The sequence below is a fragment of the Bipolaris zeicola genome (assembly GCF_000523435.1).
Source record: "Bipolaris zeicola 26-R-13 unplaced genomic scaffold scaffold_7, whole genome shotgun sequence".
Taxonomy (NCBI): domain Eukaryota; kingdom Fungi; phylum Ascomycota; class Dothideomycetes; order Pleosporales; family Pleosporaceae; genus Bipolaris; species Bipolaris zeicola.
This window is the reverse complement of record NW_006912056.1, coordinates 198,958-216,977: the sequence shown is the minus strand read 5'-3', so window position 1 is coordinate 216,977 and position 18,020 is coordinate 198,958. Positions and strand designations below refer to the sequence as shown.

At 50.6% G+C, this 18,020-nt stretch overlaps 8 protein-coding genes across 8 annotated transcripts; 4 read left to right on the top strand and 4 right to left on the bottom strand.

Annotated features, from left to right (window-relative positions):
• Positions 1-56: 56 nt before the first annotated feature.
• COCCADRAFT_32682 (GMC oxidoreductase) lies at positions 57-1,920 on the bottom strand (the record flags this gene model as incomplete). Its single annotated transcript, XM_007709298.1, has 2 exons — positions 57-1,766; positions 1,822-1,920. 2 exons carry the CDS (start codon positions 1,918-1,920, stop codon positions 57-59), a joined length of 1,809 nt encoding a protein of 602 aa, XP_007707488.1.
• Positions 1,921-4,863: 2,943 nt separating this feature from the next.
• Positions 4,864-5,467, top strand: COCCADRAFT_22343 (uncharacterized protein; the record flags this gene model as incomplete). The annotated part of the gene is made up of 2 exons (XM_007709279.1): positions 4,864-5,007; positions 5,141-5,467. The coding sequence occupies 2 exons, from the start codon at positions 4,864-4,866 to the stop codon at positions 5,465-5,467; spliced, it is 471 nt and encodes a 156-aa protein (XP_007707469.1).
• Positions 5,468-6,098: 631 nt separating this feature from the next.
• On the bottom strand, positions 6,099-7,524 carry COCCADRAFT_22342 (uncharacterized protein; the record flags this gene model as incomplete). The annotated part of the gene is made up of 5 exons (XM_007709278.1): positions 6,099-6,468; positions 6,535-6,615; positions 6,665-7,127; positions 7,191-7,323; positions 7,384-7,524. The coding sequence occupies 5 exons, from the start codon at positions 7,522-7,524 to the stop codon at positions 6,099-6,101; spliced, it is 1,188 nt and encodes a 395-aa protein (XP_007707468.1).
• Positions 7,525-8,787: 1,263 nt separating this feature from the next.
• On the bottom strand, positions 8,788-10,314 carry COCCADRAFT_83505 (uncharacterized protein; the record flags this gene model as incomplete). The annotated part of the gene is made up of 1 exon (XM_007709334.1): positions 8,788-10,314. The coding sequence occupies one exon, from the start codon at positions 10,312-10,314 to the stop codon at positions 8,788-8,790; it is 1,527 nt and encodes a 508-aa protein (XP_007707524.1).
• A 394-nt stretch (positions 10,315-10,708) lies between these two features.
• COCCADRAFT_83625 (uncharacterized protein) lies at positions 10,709-11,923 on the top strand (the record flags this gene model as incomplete). The annotated part of the gene is made up of 1 exon (XM_007709333.1): positions 10,709-11,923. The coding sequence occupies one exon, from the start codon at positions 10,709-10,711 to the stop codon at positions 11,921-11,923; it is 1,215 nt and encodes a 404-aa protein (XP_007707523.1).
• A 179-nt stretch (positions 11,924-12,102) lies between these two features.
• On the bottom strand, positions 12,103-13,265 carry COCCADRAFT_22339 (uncharacterized protein; the record flags this gene model as incomplete). The annotated part of the gene is made up of 3 exons (XM_007709277.1): positions 12,103-12,952; positions 13,063-13,123; positions 13,211-13,265. The coding sequence occupies 3 exons, from the start codon at positions 13,263-13,265 to the stop codon at positions 12,103-12,105; spliced, it is 966 nt and encodes a 321-aa protein (XP_007707467.1).
• A 967-nt stretch (positions 13,266-14,232) lies between these two features.
• COCCADRAFT_83506 (uncharacterized protein) lies at positions 14,233-14,403 on the top strand (the record flags this gene model as incomplete). The annotated part of the gene is made up of 1 exon (XM_007709332.1): positions 14,233-14,403. One exon carries the CDS (start codon positions 14,233-14,235, stop codon positions 14,401-14,403), a length of 171 nt encoding a protein of 56 aa, XP_007707522.1.
• A 1,668-nt stretch (positions 14,404-16,071) lies between these two features.
• COCCADRAFT_22338 (carbohydrate-binding module family 43 protein) lies at positions 16,072-17,803 on the top strand (the record flags this gene model as incomplete). Its single annotated transcript, XM_007709276.1, has 2 exons — positions 16,072-16,205; positions 16,261-17,803. The coding sequence occupies 2 exons, from the start codon at positions 16,072-16,074 to the stop codon at positions 17,801-17,803; spliced, it is 1,677 nt and encodes a 558-aa protein (XP_007707466.1).
• Between the last annotated feature and the right edge of the window lie 217 nt (positions 17,804-18,020).

The window sequence follows — 18,020 nt, the reverse complement described above, 5'->3', positions numbered from 1 at the left end:
CATGGTCCCAGCAGTCCCTCATGATTCCATATAAGGAATTGTTCTTCTCCTCCCCTTCAGCGATACTCTCCAACCACAATCTCAGCCGCCCTCTCCGCAATCCCATAAACCGCAGTCTGAATATGCGCCGAAACAATCACTGGAATTATACTCGCATCCACAACCCTCAAATTCCTCACCCCATACACTCTAAGCTGCGGATCCACCACACCGCCATCCTTCTTCGGCAACATGGCACACGTACCAAGTGGGTGATAAAAGGTAAAGACGTTGTTTCTGATATATGTCTCCCACTCCTCATCCGTCTGGGTGCGCATCCCAGGATCAAATTCAGAAACCCAGAGGTCTTTAAACGGTGCCGTATTCGCCATTTTGCGCGTGTACTTTGCTGCGGATACGAGGGCTTCGATATCATACTGTGTTCCCAAATACCTTGGATCGATAAGAGGTTTGCTCGCAGGATCTGAGCTGTTAATGTGAACGGATCCTCTAGCAAGTGGGTGCTGGACTCCTGCGAGAAGCGTAGCGTATTGCTTGCCGTAGCCGACTGTTCCATTCTTTGGGTACCCGGTTGTTCCTATATAGCCGTCTCCGAAGATGACTTCGAGATCTGGGGCTCCGGAGTTGGGGTCGGTTAGGAGAGCAAGTTTCTTTTGGTCGATGGGGTTGGATATGTTGGCGGATGATTTGGCGAGTTGGAGCAGCTTCTCGTCGCTGGCGAGTGCTTCATTCCATTTTAGAAAGCCGTAGCAGCTGCCGGCGTATTGGTAGAGAGAGGTCTTTTTTTGCCTCCATAGATCCAACTCTATGGCTGCTCGTGTTGTATTGTATTTGAGAATGTCCACGCCAGGAACGTCAGGTTTTAGCTCGTATGTTGTTTGGATACGGAGGTGGTCTTGAAGATTCTCACCTACACCAGGGAGGTTTACGATTTGTTTTATTCCGGCCTTATCTAGTATATTTTTCTGGCCAATACCAGAAAGTTCTAGTATTTTGGGAGATAGCAGGCTACCAGCTGAAAGAATGACTTCTTTGGTGACCTTGACAACGGTACCGTCTAAAAGGATGACACCCGTTACTTTGGAGCCGTCCTTCGTGAGCTGAACTTTGTGAACAGTAGTATTGAACATGAATACCAGATTATTGCCAGCTGCAGGGAGATAGTCCACCGAGTACGACCGTGTATGATTAGACACACGGTATGTTGCTGGCTGATACATGGCACCCAAGTTGTTTCCATTCAATGATTCCAGATTCCCCTTCACCCCGAGATTGGTCAAGGTCGGTATGCAAGCCTGGAGATGAGGTGGTGGATCCTCGGTCAAAGCGACTTGGATTGGGCCGCCATAGCCCACGCCATCTTCGCCATATTGTGGCGAGCCGTTTTGACGCTGAAAGTTTTCCGTCTTGAGCATTGCGGGATACATGTTACTCCATCCCCAGCCTGGGTTGCCTAGCTCTTCCCAAGTATCATACTCTTTGACGGTAGCGCGGTTCCAGACAAGAAGATTGAGGGCAGAAGTGCCACCGAGAACTTTTCCCCGGTTATGGCCAATAGTCCGGTTGTTTGCTGCAATCTGAGGTACAGTTGGAAGACTCCAGTCGTATACGGAGCCAAAGGTAGAGCCTCTTAGACCTGGGATGTATATTCGCTCTTCATTACGTCCGTCTGGTCCGGCCTCGATGACCAATATGCAATGTTCTGGAAGGCCTTCACTGAGCCGAGTGGCTAATGCGATACCAGCTGTGCCACCACCGACAATGATCTGTAGTAAACATGAGCCCTGTATCCTTGCTGATTCTGATTGCAACTGTGCGTACAAAATCGAACTCGCTAACTCGCGCTGAACACTGCGCAGCATTGGCTGAGAATACTAGGCCCAGCCCAGCAACGAGACTCAAGACCGGTGTGGAAAACATTGCCGGTTGGACCTACTTGTGTCAAAGGATAACCTTCTCTGAACAAGCAACTAAGAGAATGTGAGGGGTCGCATGAAAGTGCGTACAAGGCTGGCGATCTGGGTGATATTTGGGGCGCTTGTTAGATTACCAAAGGACCGGGAGTAACCAACAAAGGCAACTGAAGGATGAACAAGATATGCGCCATGGTGATGCGGCAATTTAGCCCCCACGGTCACTTTGTCACTGTTGGGGAAGTCTCTTCCGTGCTCCATATTGGAGCGTGCACTTAAAATCCAAGGATGAAAAAGTCACAACTAGATGATGACCACCCGATGCATTGATGTTATAGGGGGACTTCTCTTCGTCAGCTCGGATCTGTTATTCTGCGTTACCAGCATCAACGTGACACCTGCATATAGCCTAATGCCGGTAGTTGTAGCCAAGGCGGGACAATTACTAGAGTTGTAGTTCAATCCTTCACCGACTAGGCTCGGCTCGTCAAAATCTTGCCATATCCCTGGGGATATCCAGTCGTTCGCGGCAAAGGTTTTGTGATGATAGATGTTCCGATTTCTTATGACAATTGTATTTGCTGCAGCCATGTAGAGTTGATGCGCGCAGCACCTTCCATTGTGCATTGGCTGCAGTTAGTTATTTGAATGTCTCCTCGCATCAGAAAGTCGGATGGACGGCATGGCTGGCTCACCTTTGAATTCATCATCGTTCAGTTGAGACTGTTGGCCTTTGTTAGTGATTGAAGTACGCATCGGATCAAGCTATGCGTTCGAGACGGGTGCGATGTGGATTACCTGCTTTGGAATCGGCCGTGATCCCATTGGTGTCGCTGGGGCAGGGGGGGGAGCGACACCAATCGACAACGGTCGGATCGGAAGACATCCGACACAACCACAGTACTGCCACTGGCGGGCGGCACGAGTGTGCGACTGTCGCTCATGGGCGCCACTAGTTGATACTTTTAGGTTGGGTTGTTGATGGATTTTAAAGAGAATATACAGACGGCCGAAAGCTCAAGGAACAAGTCACTGTCTAATGTGCTTACTGTTGATGCAGAGTACCGAAGCCGCAACCAGCTTCCGATACGGCCATCGTGTAACTTGAAGATGAAGCGTAACGCACCACTATGACTAACGCGAAGGCTTGCACGCTTTGACACGATACCAAAGTATCCAACTTTTGGCAACCAGTTCAAGAGGCTCAGTCTGAATAGTAGAGATCCCAATCTTCGGCAAAGTCCCTCCAGCTGTCCCCACGATCGTCCCAGTCATCATCCCAGCCATCGTCCAGATCATCGTTTGAGTCGAAGGAACTGTTGCGAGGTACATAATTCCACTGATCCAAAAGCATATTCTGTTCACTGTTCCACGGTGCCATCACCTTAGCTGGATTTTGTGGCTGGTAGTCTGATCTTTGAGACATCGCAACGCGCTTTTTGGATTCTTCACAGACCAGGGCTTTCCACTGATCGTTCCGATGTTTCCAATATCCACTCCGCAAATTAGGTAGGTACAAAACGTCACCAACACAGTAAGATATTATATCCTCGGGAATCGGACGCTGGTTGAACACGTTAGGCGAGCCGCCATGTTCGACCTTGTACAATCGCTCGCCTATCTCCTTAGCTAGCTTCCAGCTAGCTATTTTGCTACTATCAAGGGACGTCGGCAAGTTGTTCTCAAGGCATTTGGTCAGGCCGTTCAAGAACTTTCGGGATGGGGTGGTCATCCTCGACCCCCTGCAGCGCGACGCCGTAATGCGCGAATAGCGCATCCGAATCGTTACGAACGTCGAAAAAGACCTTTGTGAGTCTTTCGTTTTGAAAGATATCTTTTAGCGTTGTTTGTTTGGTACCGGCAGTGTTGAACGCTTGTGCGCCTAGTGTATGAACATCGACTAAGTAGATATGGTTGCGAAGGGCAATGACATCGAATAGGAGGGTGAGGATAGAAACGGACACTTCGCGGCAGAGGTTCACGTCTTCGAGATCTATGCATAGAGTTGGCGAGTGTGAATCTAGCGATGCAAAGGTGACGAGCCAGTCGACCATTTCACCGATTCCCTGCGTAGTGTTTACGATCTCTGGATCGATTCCCCTCATAATTAGTATACAGGTTTTGTCGTTTTAAACTCGTATAGATATGAAGAGAGAAGGAGGACTTGGTTGGAAATTATCATATGCCGCAGCCTTTACGAGCCCGTAGAAGTGATGACTTCAGATGAGTCTGAAGCAATAGATATAACTGCACCACAGATAGTTAAATGAAGAAGGTAGAAAACAGAGATAAGCAACACACACATTCTTCCTATCATATAACTCCAAGCCTACACGTGCGACTGCAAGCCTACGTAAGGGGCGTGCAACGTGGTGCGGGGTTTCTTGGCTTGCCATGTAATCATACAGTGGCAGCTTTCCAAGGGCTACTTATCTTTGTGTACAGATAGCCCATGGAAAGTAACATTCACAGCTTGGTAAGTATAAGTGCGATGCCGACTAGCGCATAGTCGCCCGTCAGCCACAATCATATGGAAGGTAGCATACCATCGCTCATCAGCGACACTAATCGACAACCATCACCTGTCAACCACGATAATCAGGCCACTATCAAATATGTCAGTTGCGTAGACGTCTGACATAAACCGACAGCTGTCTCTCACATGCAACACCAATCAAACTACCAGCGCAAGCGTCCGCACTAAACACTGCAAAGAGTACATCATCGCAGACTCGCTCTGCCCCTTGCTTCTAATAGTCCTGATGCATAATTATCAGTTCCTGATAGCGATGCGCATGGTTTGCACTGCGTGCTCTGCTGTTACGTCCAGATCACTTGATTCAAACCTGAACGCATCGCCCTTTCACTGTTCATGTAAAGTTTTTGATTTGTAAAACACACAAAAAACAAGAGGGCAAGGTCCAGCATTCAACTTAAGACTTCTGGAGATATGGAGAGTCTGGACCAGACCAGGAGTGTATGCAGTGATATGCCTCTGGGGTCGATTCAATGGATCACAGCGACGACATGCAGATTTTGTAAGGAAATACCCTGCGGCTGGCAGGAGCTCGCCTGCATTTACTGCACATCACAGGTAAGTACATTTTCGCTGCAATTCCAAAGTACTCCCACTTATCTAGACAGCCTTCCTATAAATCATGAAACACCACTCTCCTCTCCCATCAAACCAACCCTCAGAATAAACTTTATACCATATACCCACATAGATATCATCGTCATCAAAAACTCAAATACCAGCCATCGCCCAGCCTCCCGATGATGCAGTTCACGGAAACCAAGCATTACGATCCCCGTCCAATACGATTCCCAACATATACCAACCCCCCTGCTCAGTATTAAGACAGGGTACCACCTATAACCAGCACAACCATCTTCCCTGCCCGAAAAGTCAAAACGAGCCGACCAAACGCGCGCTACTTTCCTGCTATGCAACATACACGAGAAAGCGCTACTCCCAGATTGAGCATGTACACGCGGGGGACACTCCCCCCACGCGATCGAGTCCAGGAAGTGCTGTTGTGTACAAACCTTGAGAGAAGAACGGAAAACGAAACATCAAAATGCCTATATTTTTTGTATTATTGTTTTATGGATTTGGGCCGGTCAAGCCGGGCATAAGTAAAAGACACTTGCTTCGAAACAATATCGTTTCAAGTTTGCATTTTGCCACAAGGCGCGACGGGGGGGAGATGGGCGTATAGGTTCCTGTTGTTCTTGTCGGCAGTAGAAATTAGAGTTTATGAAGTTCCAAGGGATTGTGAGGCACGGTGCGGGGAAAGTAGAGACGGAAGCGTTGGCGATTTACAGGGAGCCGGTCGGGGATAAAGTAATGGGATTGAGGATCGTAAAGTAAGTAGAAGTTGCGAAAGTTAATCAGTTGTCGGAGTTGCGCGATAGTGGGAAGAGGAGAAGTTTGGAGTATTAGATGTGTATTTGTTTGATAGCTCGTGGTTTATCTGTCGTGAAACATTGGAAATGATCAAATGTTTTTCGATGTCTAAGTATGCAAAAAGAAACACGAAATACTAAGTGGTGTCAAGCTTTTGCTTGGATGCGCAAAATGCCGGCATATGCACTAGATTAGCCCAGTATCTGTCGCACCTGTAATGTAAATATCGACAAAGAAGTAAAAGTGGAACTCAATGAAACAATTGATTTTGTACATTATTCCATATGTATTTGCCTGTCCCGCGACTTTTGCGATTGAGGCCGCACCTCTACATGCATAGTGGAGAACAGCTCATTTTTTCCTGGCTGCGTGAGATATCCGCTATCATACGGACTGTTTCCCTCAGACTCCGCTCTTGTCAAGCCCTTGGTGCTATCCACACTCTTCAACGATGCAGCCCTCGTAAGTTCGATTTGGTCCTGGGTAACGCTATCGAGGCGCTCGTGAGATGTGACGCGGACTTCGTTGGTGATGAAGATGTGTCCCCAGTTGGCGACGACGGTAGGCCAGAAGATGGGCATCGAGGCGCACATGATTGCGAAACTGACTTCGAGGAAGGAGATGATGATGACTTCGGGATACCACCTATACAATCCAGCGTTAGTGAGAGTTCTATTTCAGAGTTATAGAGCAAGAGAATCGGCTCCTTACCAAACGAAATCGAAACTCTGAACCGAATCCTTGTTGTGCCTGAACGTAGCCCAGAGACGCAGAATCGACATCAAAACAGCACTGTAAAAAAGTTAGCTATCATCGCGCCAAACCGAATCGAAATACCAACATTGCGCCGAAAGCGAACAGTCCCGTCATAGCAATAACCTCCTTGCGCCTCAGATTGTTCCGAAAATACTCAGTGAGCGGAATAGCAAAGATGATCAAATCAAACATCATATTCGTTCCCGCAAAAGCCAGAACCGACGCTTTCGCCTCACCCACTGAATGATAACCGTAGCCATAGCACTTTGAACCCGTCGACCTGGTCCAAAAGGCAGAAACAGGGAAGCACGGGAACCAAGCCATGAATAGGAAGACCAGCGCCCACACAGTGACGAGCCCAAGCACAACCCTACACACGATGCGGCGCACGCCGTTGCGGAACATGCGCAGGTACTGAAGGAGAAGCGAGATTTTGATGCAAACGGTGGTGGCGTGGTACGAAGCGTTGTTGATGTAGATTGTGATCATGGTTGGTTGGAGCACGGGGATAACGTAGATGAGGTGACGACCCATGCCATAGTTTAAACCTGTAAGAAACACAATTAGACGATGTTCTTCAAAGAAAAACTGAAAATAAGAGCAAGACGTACTAATCAGGAATCCGATGAGCGCGGCGAGATTGAATAGCGCGGCCAGTACGACAAAGAGATCATCGAGACCAGGCTCGCGGATCACGCGTAGACGTGTATGAAGACGACCTGCGACGAAGATCCAGCAGAGGACCTGTCAGTGTTTAGTTTGGGTTGTCGGCGTCTCATCGTTGGGGGTTGGTGGAAACGGTACCTGCAGCGGGATAGTGATACCATAGATCGTTCCCTTGCGATTCCACACGGGAATGCGCTGATTAGGGTCCGGGGGGTTCTGGAACAGCTTCATCATGATGGAGGTGAACTCATCCTTCATGGCAGGCGTATCGTCTGCCATGATAGTCTGGTGACGTTAAAGGAGCTAGAGATAAGAGGTGTGGTCCGCCAGCGGATGGAGTCGGTGATGATTACAGTTTGGAGGTACTTAGGGCAAATAAGCCTCTAGAGTATGCACGTCGTCCCCTCTTTACACACAGCACCCAGATGCTAGTTCGCCCAGTTTCAGGAAACAAGTCTTGGGGCGGGGGTAAGCGATCAGATCCATGTAACCCGAGCCGTGGTGAAGGTCGTGGCCGCCCATGTGATCCCCGACAGGGCCGAAGGAGTACTTATCTGTGGAACAAAGTCCCATAGATGTATCGTAAATGGTCATTGAGCCGTTCGGCGCAGGCGAACATCATGATGTTAGGCCGGGGTGGCTTGCCTTACAAGGGTGCCAATGCAGCAGTGGTGCGACATGCACATCGCCGTGCCATGTGGCCTAAGCTGCTTCTCTCATGCTCAGAGTCAGGGTCATGATCTTCAGTTTGAAAATAAAATAAATTCGTTGCCCTGATTGACAGTGCTAGTAGTTTGGTGGTATTATAGTGTTCTCTTAGATTTGGAATACGAATGATTCTCATACAAGAAGTCAAGCCGACCGACCAAGCCTCTGAGCAGTTTCCAAGCGCCTCAGCCGCTGTCAAAATGTTGGCAAAACGCAGTTAGGCGATGGCTTTCTTTCTTCCTAGGCTAGAAGTTTTTTTTCTCGCCGCCACCACAAGCTCTGTCCTGTTGAAACGCACGTGGAAGGTCCGTGTGGAGTACGCCCTACCTGCTAGATGACCCCACAAAGATCTGGCTGGAATCTAATGCTCGAGTAATGCACTGGCCCAGGAAACTTTGTCGTGCGGGTCGCAGCTGTTGATGGGGCATAATGTTATTGCTTATATACCGTCAACGAGGATCACCGCCGTCTCACGGCATGCCAATTGTTGAGTTTGCGACTAGAATTCGCTGTAGTGTCAGGAGATTTGCCGTCAAGTCGGCTCTCTAGCTCACGCTCATGTCCGTGACAGTGACAGTTGAGTCTAAGGATGATTGAGTAATCTTAGGCGTGTCCCGTTTCGGCAAGTCTACGGCCAGATTTGCCCGCACAGGGGTAAACGTCCATCAACTAGACTCTTCTCATCTTATCTTCAGCAGCCAGATATCAGCCACCACAAGCTAGAATACTCACATCCTTGCGAGTGACAGTAACCACTTTTCCAGCAAGGAACGCCTTGAAATGCAACAAAAACGCCAAAATAACTGATCGAAACTCCCACGTGCGTTTGCGCGTTTAGTCCTCCATCTTCATATCCTCGAAGTCGTCAAGTAGCTGATCCATCGGAATCTGAATGCCCTCATCTTCGTCATCACCAAGACTGCTCTCGGTTTCCATCGCGTCGGCATCGCGCTGCTGCTGGGCCTTGTAGAGTGCCATTGTCTGTCGCAGCTCTTGATCCTCCTCGACATCCTGCAAGAACATCTCAAAGTCGCGCTCCATCTTCTCCTGGTCTTGCTTGCGAGGCAACATCTCGCCCTCTTCCTTGTGCATGCGTTTGACGCGCCAGTTGCGCTTGTTCTTGCTCTTCCGGGACCGCTGGTAGTACTTCTTGACGAGGACCACATCTGGAATAGCCGAGGCGTATTTGTTATTCTGTTCAAGGACATCGAAAAGATCGTTGTTGAAGTTTGTGTTGGCGAGCAGGTAACCCATTACCGAATCGCCGACGTGGAGAATACCACCGAGGTGTGTTCGGCAGTAATACGTTGTGTCATTAACACCCATATCGGACGCGCGTGCTACGGTTGCTTCTGCGAGAAAATTGCGTCCAGATTGCTTACCCAAGGGCTCGATATCCAAGACGACAAATTCCGTCAGCTCTTGCACGTCTGCCAATGGTCGGAATGGCGTCCGCCAATAGATGTCGGTAGCGACGTCGGCAGTTTGTAGTGTTGCTGGGTCAAGGAGCTGAACAGATGTGCCGATGCGTGAGCAGAGTGTCAGAGGTGAGATATTGCCAATCTTCTTGGCCAGTGGGATGGGAAGTACGACAAGGTCATCTTTACAAATAGGCACAATCTCACATGAGAACGAGAACTTGTAGTTCTTGGTTGACGTGTGGATATCGTGCGAGATGAGTTCCTCGGACCTCTTGATGTTGACAGGGATGACGGCCTTCAAAAAGTCGCAAAAGGCGACTGCGTGATTTCTTTGTGCGAAAAAAAAGTCGATGCCGTCGTGTACTTCTTTGATGTTGATGGTGTCTTTGTGTGCGCCGTGCTTCAGAATCAGCTGTTCCAAGTACAAGAAGGTCCTCTTGTGTGGCACCTTTTGTCGCACTTGAACGCAGGCCCTCCATGTGTTGTGTGTATAACTCTTTGCGCAATCCGGGCACTGGTTGTAGTTTTGCGTGTATTCGACCTCAAAGGTCTGCTGCATGATGGCGCCCTCGTTCAATTCCGACTGCACCGTGATCTTGACCTTTATCCTTCTGCTGTGCGGCTCCGTCCAGATGAAGCTCGCATCGATAATTCTTAGCTTATTCAGTCCACGCAGTTTTCGAAGGCACAGAGCGAGCAGTTCGCGCGACTCTGGGGGCGCGACTACCCAAGTCGAGGGTGGGGAGAGCCATCGGTCGCAGTCACGGCACATGAGCAGGATGGCTTCACGCTGGATGCCACCGGTAACATCGGTCTTGAGTTTTATACAGTCGTAGCAAAAGGCTCCAGATATGGTTCCGTCGACAGGGGCGCCACAGTCGGCACAGAGGATTGTCGCTGCGTTCTTAGGCGCAGGCGCAAAGGACTGAGCGTCAGTCATTGTGCCGTCCATTTTGGCAAGGAGATTCGGCAGCAACAGTGTGGTCAAGGTAGTTGGAGATCCTCTGGCCGTAATAGAGGGAAATTATATGGGTATAAAACGGAGAGCAATAATCTGAGTGTTTATGAGTCGAAATGTGTGGCGAATTTGCTTGGAAATTCACCCTCAACCAAGACCCCGCCAAAATTTCCTGCCCGCTGCGGGACTGATAAGGGTCTTATCATCACGTGAAAGCATATCGGCCAATGGAAAGCTGGAAAGCAGCGCCACGGCAGCCATAATCCTTTCGTTTGTGTTGCATGCGCTAGCAGGGGTTGGCAAAACATCCCATGTCATCGAGAAATGTCACAACTTCAACGCCACCTACGCTGCAGCACGTCCATTGCGCTTCAAAATGTCGGTTTCGAGAGCTGTTTCCTCGAGATTTATCTGTAATTCGTGCTCAAAGGCAAACGCACGTCCATCGCCAATAATACCAAAGACCAACCGCATAACATCTCGCGCCTCGCCTCTGAAACCTCCACAATGCGCATTCAGCACGAGCCTGTCTCGAAGATCGCAAAAAGACAATTCTTCAGCTGAAGACCCTGAATTCGCTTTTCTAAGCAATAATGAAAAACAAACGACATCCAATTCCGAAGCACACGACCCTGCGACAGATTCCTTCGGCAATCTAGAACAGGCTACGCCAACGCCTTCCACACAAGATGCCTCTATTCCATGGTATCTCAAACAGCAATCATCCGTGCAATTGCCGGTCCAACAACCCGCCGAGATACCCGCGCTCCCAACAAATCCCCCACCACTCCTCGAAACCCTCCTCGACTACATTTCCGTCACAGCTGGCCTAGACGATCTAGAGCTTCTCGACCTACGGCACCTCGACCCCCCACCAGCGCTCGGCCCCAAGCTGATCATGATCATCGCAACAGCCAGGTCAGAAAAGCACTTACATGTAGCAGCAGACAGGTTCTGTCGGTACCTACGGAGAGAGCACGGTTTGAAGGCAAACGCCGCAGGACTGCTTGGCCGGAACGAGCTGAAGATCAAGTTGAGGCGCAAGGCAAAACGAATGCGTATGCTGGCGAATGTTGGCGGAGCGATACCAGAAGGTAATATCGACGACGGTATTCGCACGGGCTGGATCTGCTGTACGTTGGGCAAACTAGAAGCGCATCCAGAAGATACACATATGCCCGGCGACAATGTACAAGAGTTTGTCGGGTTCAGGGATGCCAAGCCAGGTGTTAATGTGGTGGTGCAAATGTTTACCGAGGAGAAGAGAGCGGAAACGGATTTGGAGACGCTGTGGGGTGGTGTTGTGAGAACGCACCAGAGGAAGATGAAGACGGCTGATGAGGCGCTTAAGGAGCTGGAGGATGATATAGAAGATCTTGAGGAAGAGGATGGAGAGGATATTGAGTATGAAACACGGCGTACACCGCGTGGAGTGAGTAAGCAGCCTACTGAGACGAGTCGACATGTTACTCCTCCAACTCCAGCACGGCAGATGCATAGACCGCGGCCAACTGCTGGAGATGTCTTCCCGCCCGCTTCAGCTCCAGAAATCCGGAAGCAAATACGTAGGCTGCACACTGTCGGGCTGTAGCAACACCAAGCATAAAAAAGACTCGATCATAGAAAAAGGACATTAGATTTCATAGCGGTGGCATCAACCACTGTACCCATATTCCAACCACCTGTAATACTACCAATAGAAAAAAAACACTATATCCTACCCATCCCAAGCTACCCTAACCTGCCCAAACTCCAATAACCCCACCCCCTTCAGAAGATCCTCCCAACAACAAACGCCTCAAAAACCACATTCTCCAACACCTTCCTCTCAATCACACCCCCATACCCATAACACCGTACGGCCCCCACCAACTTCTCCTTCAGCATCTCCCACCTCCCCACCTCCAACCCACTAAACGCCGCATGCTGTCTTACATATTCCCAAGCCTGGACTGGCGTTACCTCGCCATCGGCCAGCGGGACGTTTGACGATATGCTGAGCACGTGGGAGAGCGAGGAGCGGGGCGCACGCCAGGGCGTTTGCGAGTACTGGCGGTGTCCCGGTGGGGAAGGGTGCGTGTGCAGGAGGCAGGCAGACAGGGTGAGGGCGTGGCCGGTTGTTGTGGGGAGGGAGGAGGTGCGGGGGTGGTGTGGGGTGGGGATTGGGGAGATGTCGGTGTGGGAGAGGCAGGGGGATTCGAGAGTTAGGACGAAGTCCATGCCGATCATATCCGGGTCCAGGGCGCCAAGGTGGGTGGTTGGTGATGGTGTGGGGGTTGGGGAGGTGGAAGAGTGCGATGAGGATTTTGAGGAAGGCGGGGAGACGGGTTGGGAGAAGTTTGTGATGGGCTTGTGGGGTTGGGTGACGGAGATTTGTTTTCGCCAGCTTCCCTTTTTTGTGATGCTGTTTTCTTGGAAGACGGTGAGACTTATGATCTCGTCTGCTGCTTCGGTTTCTGTGGGTAGCGGGACGTCTTGTTGTGTCGAGCCCTTTTTTAGGATACTATTTTCGGCATAAAGTGTTTTGATTTTTGACTCGAGACGTGCTTCTTTGGCACGAAGGCGAACAACTTCGCTTTCTAGAGATGCGATGTATGTTTCTTTTCGCTCGCGGTGGGTTCTAAGTGTCATGTTAGATTAAAGGAACCTGAAGAAACAACATCGGATGTTGTTGGCAGCAAACATATGCAGAACACGCTGCATGGGAAATGAGAACGTTTAGAGACATACCTTTGTGCCCTACGAACTTGCTCTCGTCGTTTTTGTACTGGGTTCCGAGATTCTGTGGGATCTGCCTTGGGTGTCAGACGACAAGGCTATGGTTTAACACTTTGCTTTTTTCCCGGCCCGCGTGAACAGGTAAAAGCGGGGAACATACCATCTGTAGGAACCGTCTTGTCGCCCTTGAAAGGCTTAAATGCGAATTTCCTCATCTGGTGATATTCAGGTCGGTGTTTCGTCCAACAGCAAAATGGGAGCAACGAGAAAAAAAACAGGTCGAAAAGGCTGTAAGCAGCTTCAAAAAAGAACGTGTTCCCTCGTTGAACCTTGGAGTTGGAGAAAGAATGTGATTTGTTAATCTTGCAACAACCAGAACGACCCGAGGGTGATAGATGGCGCCCGTTATGCACTGGCGCTAAGGGGTGGGTGGGTTCCCGACCCCTTCGTCAATGCGTTATATGTGAACCCAAACCCTCCTGCACCCAATCTCCAATCCCGTCGCAATTCCATCTTACCAAACGTAATTGGTCGGAAGAAAAAAATTGCTGAAGCAGATGTCGCATTGGCGGCCGCTCACCCTCCCGCCCCCTTCCCCATTCCCCACTCCCTACTCCAGCTGCAGCTCCACAAGCATCTACTTGCAGTAACCGAGCGCCAAGAGCTGGATGGTTTGCGCATTAGTTGCAACAGGTAGCCTTGGTTCTCGAGTCAAAATTACGCCTTTGAGAAAGGATCGGCATGGCATTTCCCACTTGATGTTCTGATACAGGCACGGTTTCGTCTTCACCGCATGTCCGATCCCGCTTGTACGCATCCGTCAGAAATTGTTAGGCACAAGGCGTCCTTGATTTTTCCGCGTGCATGTGAAGCGTGTCGTAATTTACCATTGGCTGAGGGACAAGATGTCTTCGATGTATATGATTTGCTTTGGCCCAAAGCCACCTAGGTAAGATACTATATCATGCCGATTCAGAAATTAGGAATAGATTGACTGCTAAGAGAATAGTAAGTAATTAAACATTTACTCGTTGAACGATTCGTAAAGGCGGCGCGGAGACTGTTTGTACAAAGGAAGTACGAGGCTCGATCAAGGGCATGGTGGTGTTTATATCTCCGGCTACACCCAAGGATTCTTCTTCCCATTTCATCACTGATGCTTTGCTCGAGGCGATTGCCATTATGATGAGTTCGGTTCGGCAGGCATCTGTTGAGGGTGCTGGTGATCTCTGCACTGCAGGTGACTCTGTTTATGCGCTCAGCCTAGGCAACGGAACGACGAACGCCACGGTCGCGGTACTCGACATTTCCGGAGGGAAGACGCGAGTGAAGCAGGCGCAACGTTTCGACTGAAGAATCACGAATATGAATAAGAACGCTAAGGCTATGGCTGCCACGTTGTCAGAGGTCTTGGGTACTGGGCAGGGTTGTAGCCTGAATTCTGCGTTGCGGTGATAGTGTCAGGCATCTTTTCTTTGGCCCTGGCTTCGAACAAAGAATTGGGCTGTAGGGGTTTAAATACCCTATGGCTCCTTTCGAGATCTTAATCTAAGACTAGACTGCGCCACATTACGCAGTTGTGGTTCTGACTGGTGTTAGTCACCAACGCACGTTCAAGTTTCGCACTGTCTTGTCGACTCCGGGAGACCCATGGCCAAGTCCCTACGACAAGTTTCAAGTCTCGAACGCTTGTCATTCTCGAGTGTCAAACCTTTCAGATGCTGGACACTGACACACGCTTGGTGTTTTCCTCGGGCCAACGTTGTTGAACTGGTTCATCTTGATATTTACTGTTCATGGCCCCCAGCCGATGATTATTGAGTCTAGTGGGCTTAGCCATTAGTGCAAAGTGTTGGTTACAGCTAATGCATATCACAGCACGACATCAAAGCTTAGCAGGATAAGCATCATAAACCGCGGCAGTTCCGAGGGGATGGATGCGATGCTGCGCCACGAGGGTTTAATTGTGGCGGCCTTACTGGACAGGAGCCGGTGAAATGGTGCGTCAAGCACAGAATCCGGGTTGGTCCAACGCTATCGTTTCGGGAGGTGAGACTCAACGGATGCCGCGATGACACCGAGGTCTATTATAACATGGCTGTGGCACATCCTGAGGCTGGTGCTTGAGCAAAAACCGGTCAGGTATATAGGGCAGAGAGCGAAGGTGTTGTAGTGTTTCCTCTCGTGGCGTTGGAGTCATCATGGCAGGCGATGCAGTGTTTTGAGAAACTGCAAAGAGTCGGTGATAAGACAATGAAGTACGAGAAAGGGCGAGTACTATTATGGGCGTAGGTGAAGACATGGGTAGGTGCTTGAGAAGAGCAGACTAGTGCGTATGTGAGTAGTATATTTGTTGTATACGCGTAGTGCGTGTAGGCGCGCGGCCACGCTAAACGGCATTGGATACGGCAGAAAGTGGCGCACCTTCGGGAAGCCGGATGCTGGCCTTACGACCGGGCGTCAACTCGGTGCCGCAGCCATCCATAAGCGATGAGAAGAATGGGAGTGACAGCTTGTAGCATGATGGATGATGGATGAGTGGTGCATGTAGTAGAATTACTTAGACGAACGGCAGCTCGCAACGTCGCCAGGCAGAATCCGGGGAAGCCAACCAGACCAAGCCACAGGTCGCAAAGCTTAGCCCAGGAATCAGTGGAGAGAGAAGTGGGCCGGTAGCACAGCCCCACTCACCCACCACCAACATCATCACCATCCTATTACGTCGTCGTCCCCTCGGCCCGGCCAGCGCCATTAAAGTGATTAGAATAGCACGCTCGCCCGTATGTACTACCTGCAGCCCCATGCTGTAAAACCTGCCCCTCCAGAGACACGCGTCCCTGGCATATGAAAACACCCGTCACCCCCGGTCTCTCCAACAGCTAGTCAGTCTTTCAGCCAGCCATCCGTGTCTTTGTTCACCACCACTGCACACAAACACCCCTACATACAAGAAGGCTTTTGCGCCCTTGTACACTCGTTGATAATTTCTCACATTCGTTACCCACGCCCACTGCAACCGTCATGTGGAAGAGCGTGCTCCAAGCTACAGTGGTGGCGCTCGCTGCCAGTAGCGTTCAGGCTGCTAGCTACGACGACATTCCCGAGATTGAGGTCTTTGGTCAGCACTTCTTCTACACGAACAATGGCTCGCAATTGTAAGTGGTGATTTACTTGCAATCGCATACTACGTCACACTGACACATCTCGCAGCTTCATGAAGGGCGTTGCCTATCAGCAAAACTACAGTCCCAACGGCTCTACCAGCGCCAATGCCACCTACACGGACCCCCTTGCAGACGGCGCTGCCTGCCGACGAGACATTCCCTACCTGAAGCAGCTCTTCACCAATGTCATCCGTGTCTATGCCATTGACCCCACCAAGGACCATGACGACTGCATGGCGCAGCTGGCTAGCGCCGACATCTACGTCGTCTCAGACCTGGGCGAACCCTCTACTTCGATTCGCTCAAACGACCCAGAGTGGGATGTCACTCTCTACCGCAGGTACACGGGCGTCATTGACTCGCTGAGCAAGTACAAGAACGTCATTGGCTTCTTCGCCGGCAACGAGAACGTCAGTTCAGATAACCAAACTGCTGCTGCTGCTTTTGTCAAGGCTGCTGTCCGCGACACAAAGACGTACATCCAGAACCAAAACTACCGCAAGACTCTCGGCGTGGGCTATGCTACCGCTGATGTACCCTCCCGCAACGAGCTCGCTCATTACTTTGCCTGCCAGCCCGGTGACGCAGGCAACAAGACCTCCATTGACTTCTGGGGCTACAACGTCTACTCCTGGTGCGGCAACAGCAGCTACACAGCCTCCTCCTACGACGAGCGCGTGAAGTTCTTCTCCGACTACCCCGTCCCCGTCTTCTTCGCCGAATACGGCTGCATCGAAGGACTCCCGGGAGGTCCCACCAGCCGTCCCTTCACCGAAGTCCCCGTTCTCTACGGCAACATGACCAACGTCTTCTCCGGTGGCATAGTCTACGAATGGTTCATGGGCGCCAATAACTACGGCCTCGTCGAACTTACCGACAACGACGCCAGCGTCTCCCCTTACCCAGACTTCACCTCTCTCCGCGACCAACTCGCCTCCGTCACCCCCTCCGCCACCCAACGCTCAAACTACAACCCCACAAACACCGCTCCGGCTTGTCCCTCCGTCGGTGGCACTTGGCTCCCACAAGCTTCACCGCTACCGCCAACAGTCAACCCTCAACTCTGCGCCTGCATGCTCGACAGCCTCCAGTGCACATATACTTCCGACAACCAAGACGCCTACCCCAACGACTTCAACTACATCTGCGGTGCAAACCAAAAGTACTGCGCCGGCATCGCGCGAAACGCCACCAAGGGCGATTACGGCGCGTACTCGGGCTGCGATCCTAAAGATCAACTCGCGTTTGTCGCCAACCAGTATTATATCGGTCAGAATAAGCGCGCTGATGCGTGTTCCTTTTCCGGAAGGGCCAAGACGCAGTCGGCGGCTACCGCGAGTGCCTGTACGCCCTTGCTGAGTGCGGCGGGCGTGAATGGCCAGGGATCCGTACCGACGGCTACGGGTAAGGGGACTGCGGGTGTTAGCGGTGGTAGTGGTAATGGTGGCAGTGCGGTAAAGAGTTCTGGGTCGCCTGGTGCGGCGGCGGCGGGAGTAAATGCTCCGGGTTTCTTTGCGCATGGCAAGTTGGCCATGAGCATTTATGCTGGGTTTGCTGTTGTTAGTTTCTTTGGCATGCTGGTGTTGTGAGTGGTAATGGTGGACGGTCACACAGCCTCCCCTTCTCTCCTACCTCTTTTTTTTTCTTTCTTGGTTGTATTCTGAGGGTGGAGAGAGAAAAATATCGTGGAGGATTCTCCTTTTTCTTTTCCTTTGTCTGTGGGGAATTCATAAGGGGTTAGAGGAATATTGTAGTAGTAGTGGTAGTATATCCAAGTTCACCGTTTCAAGAACTCTTCAATCTTCT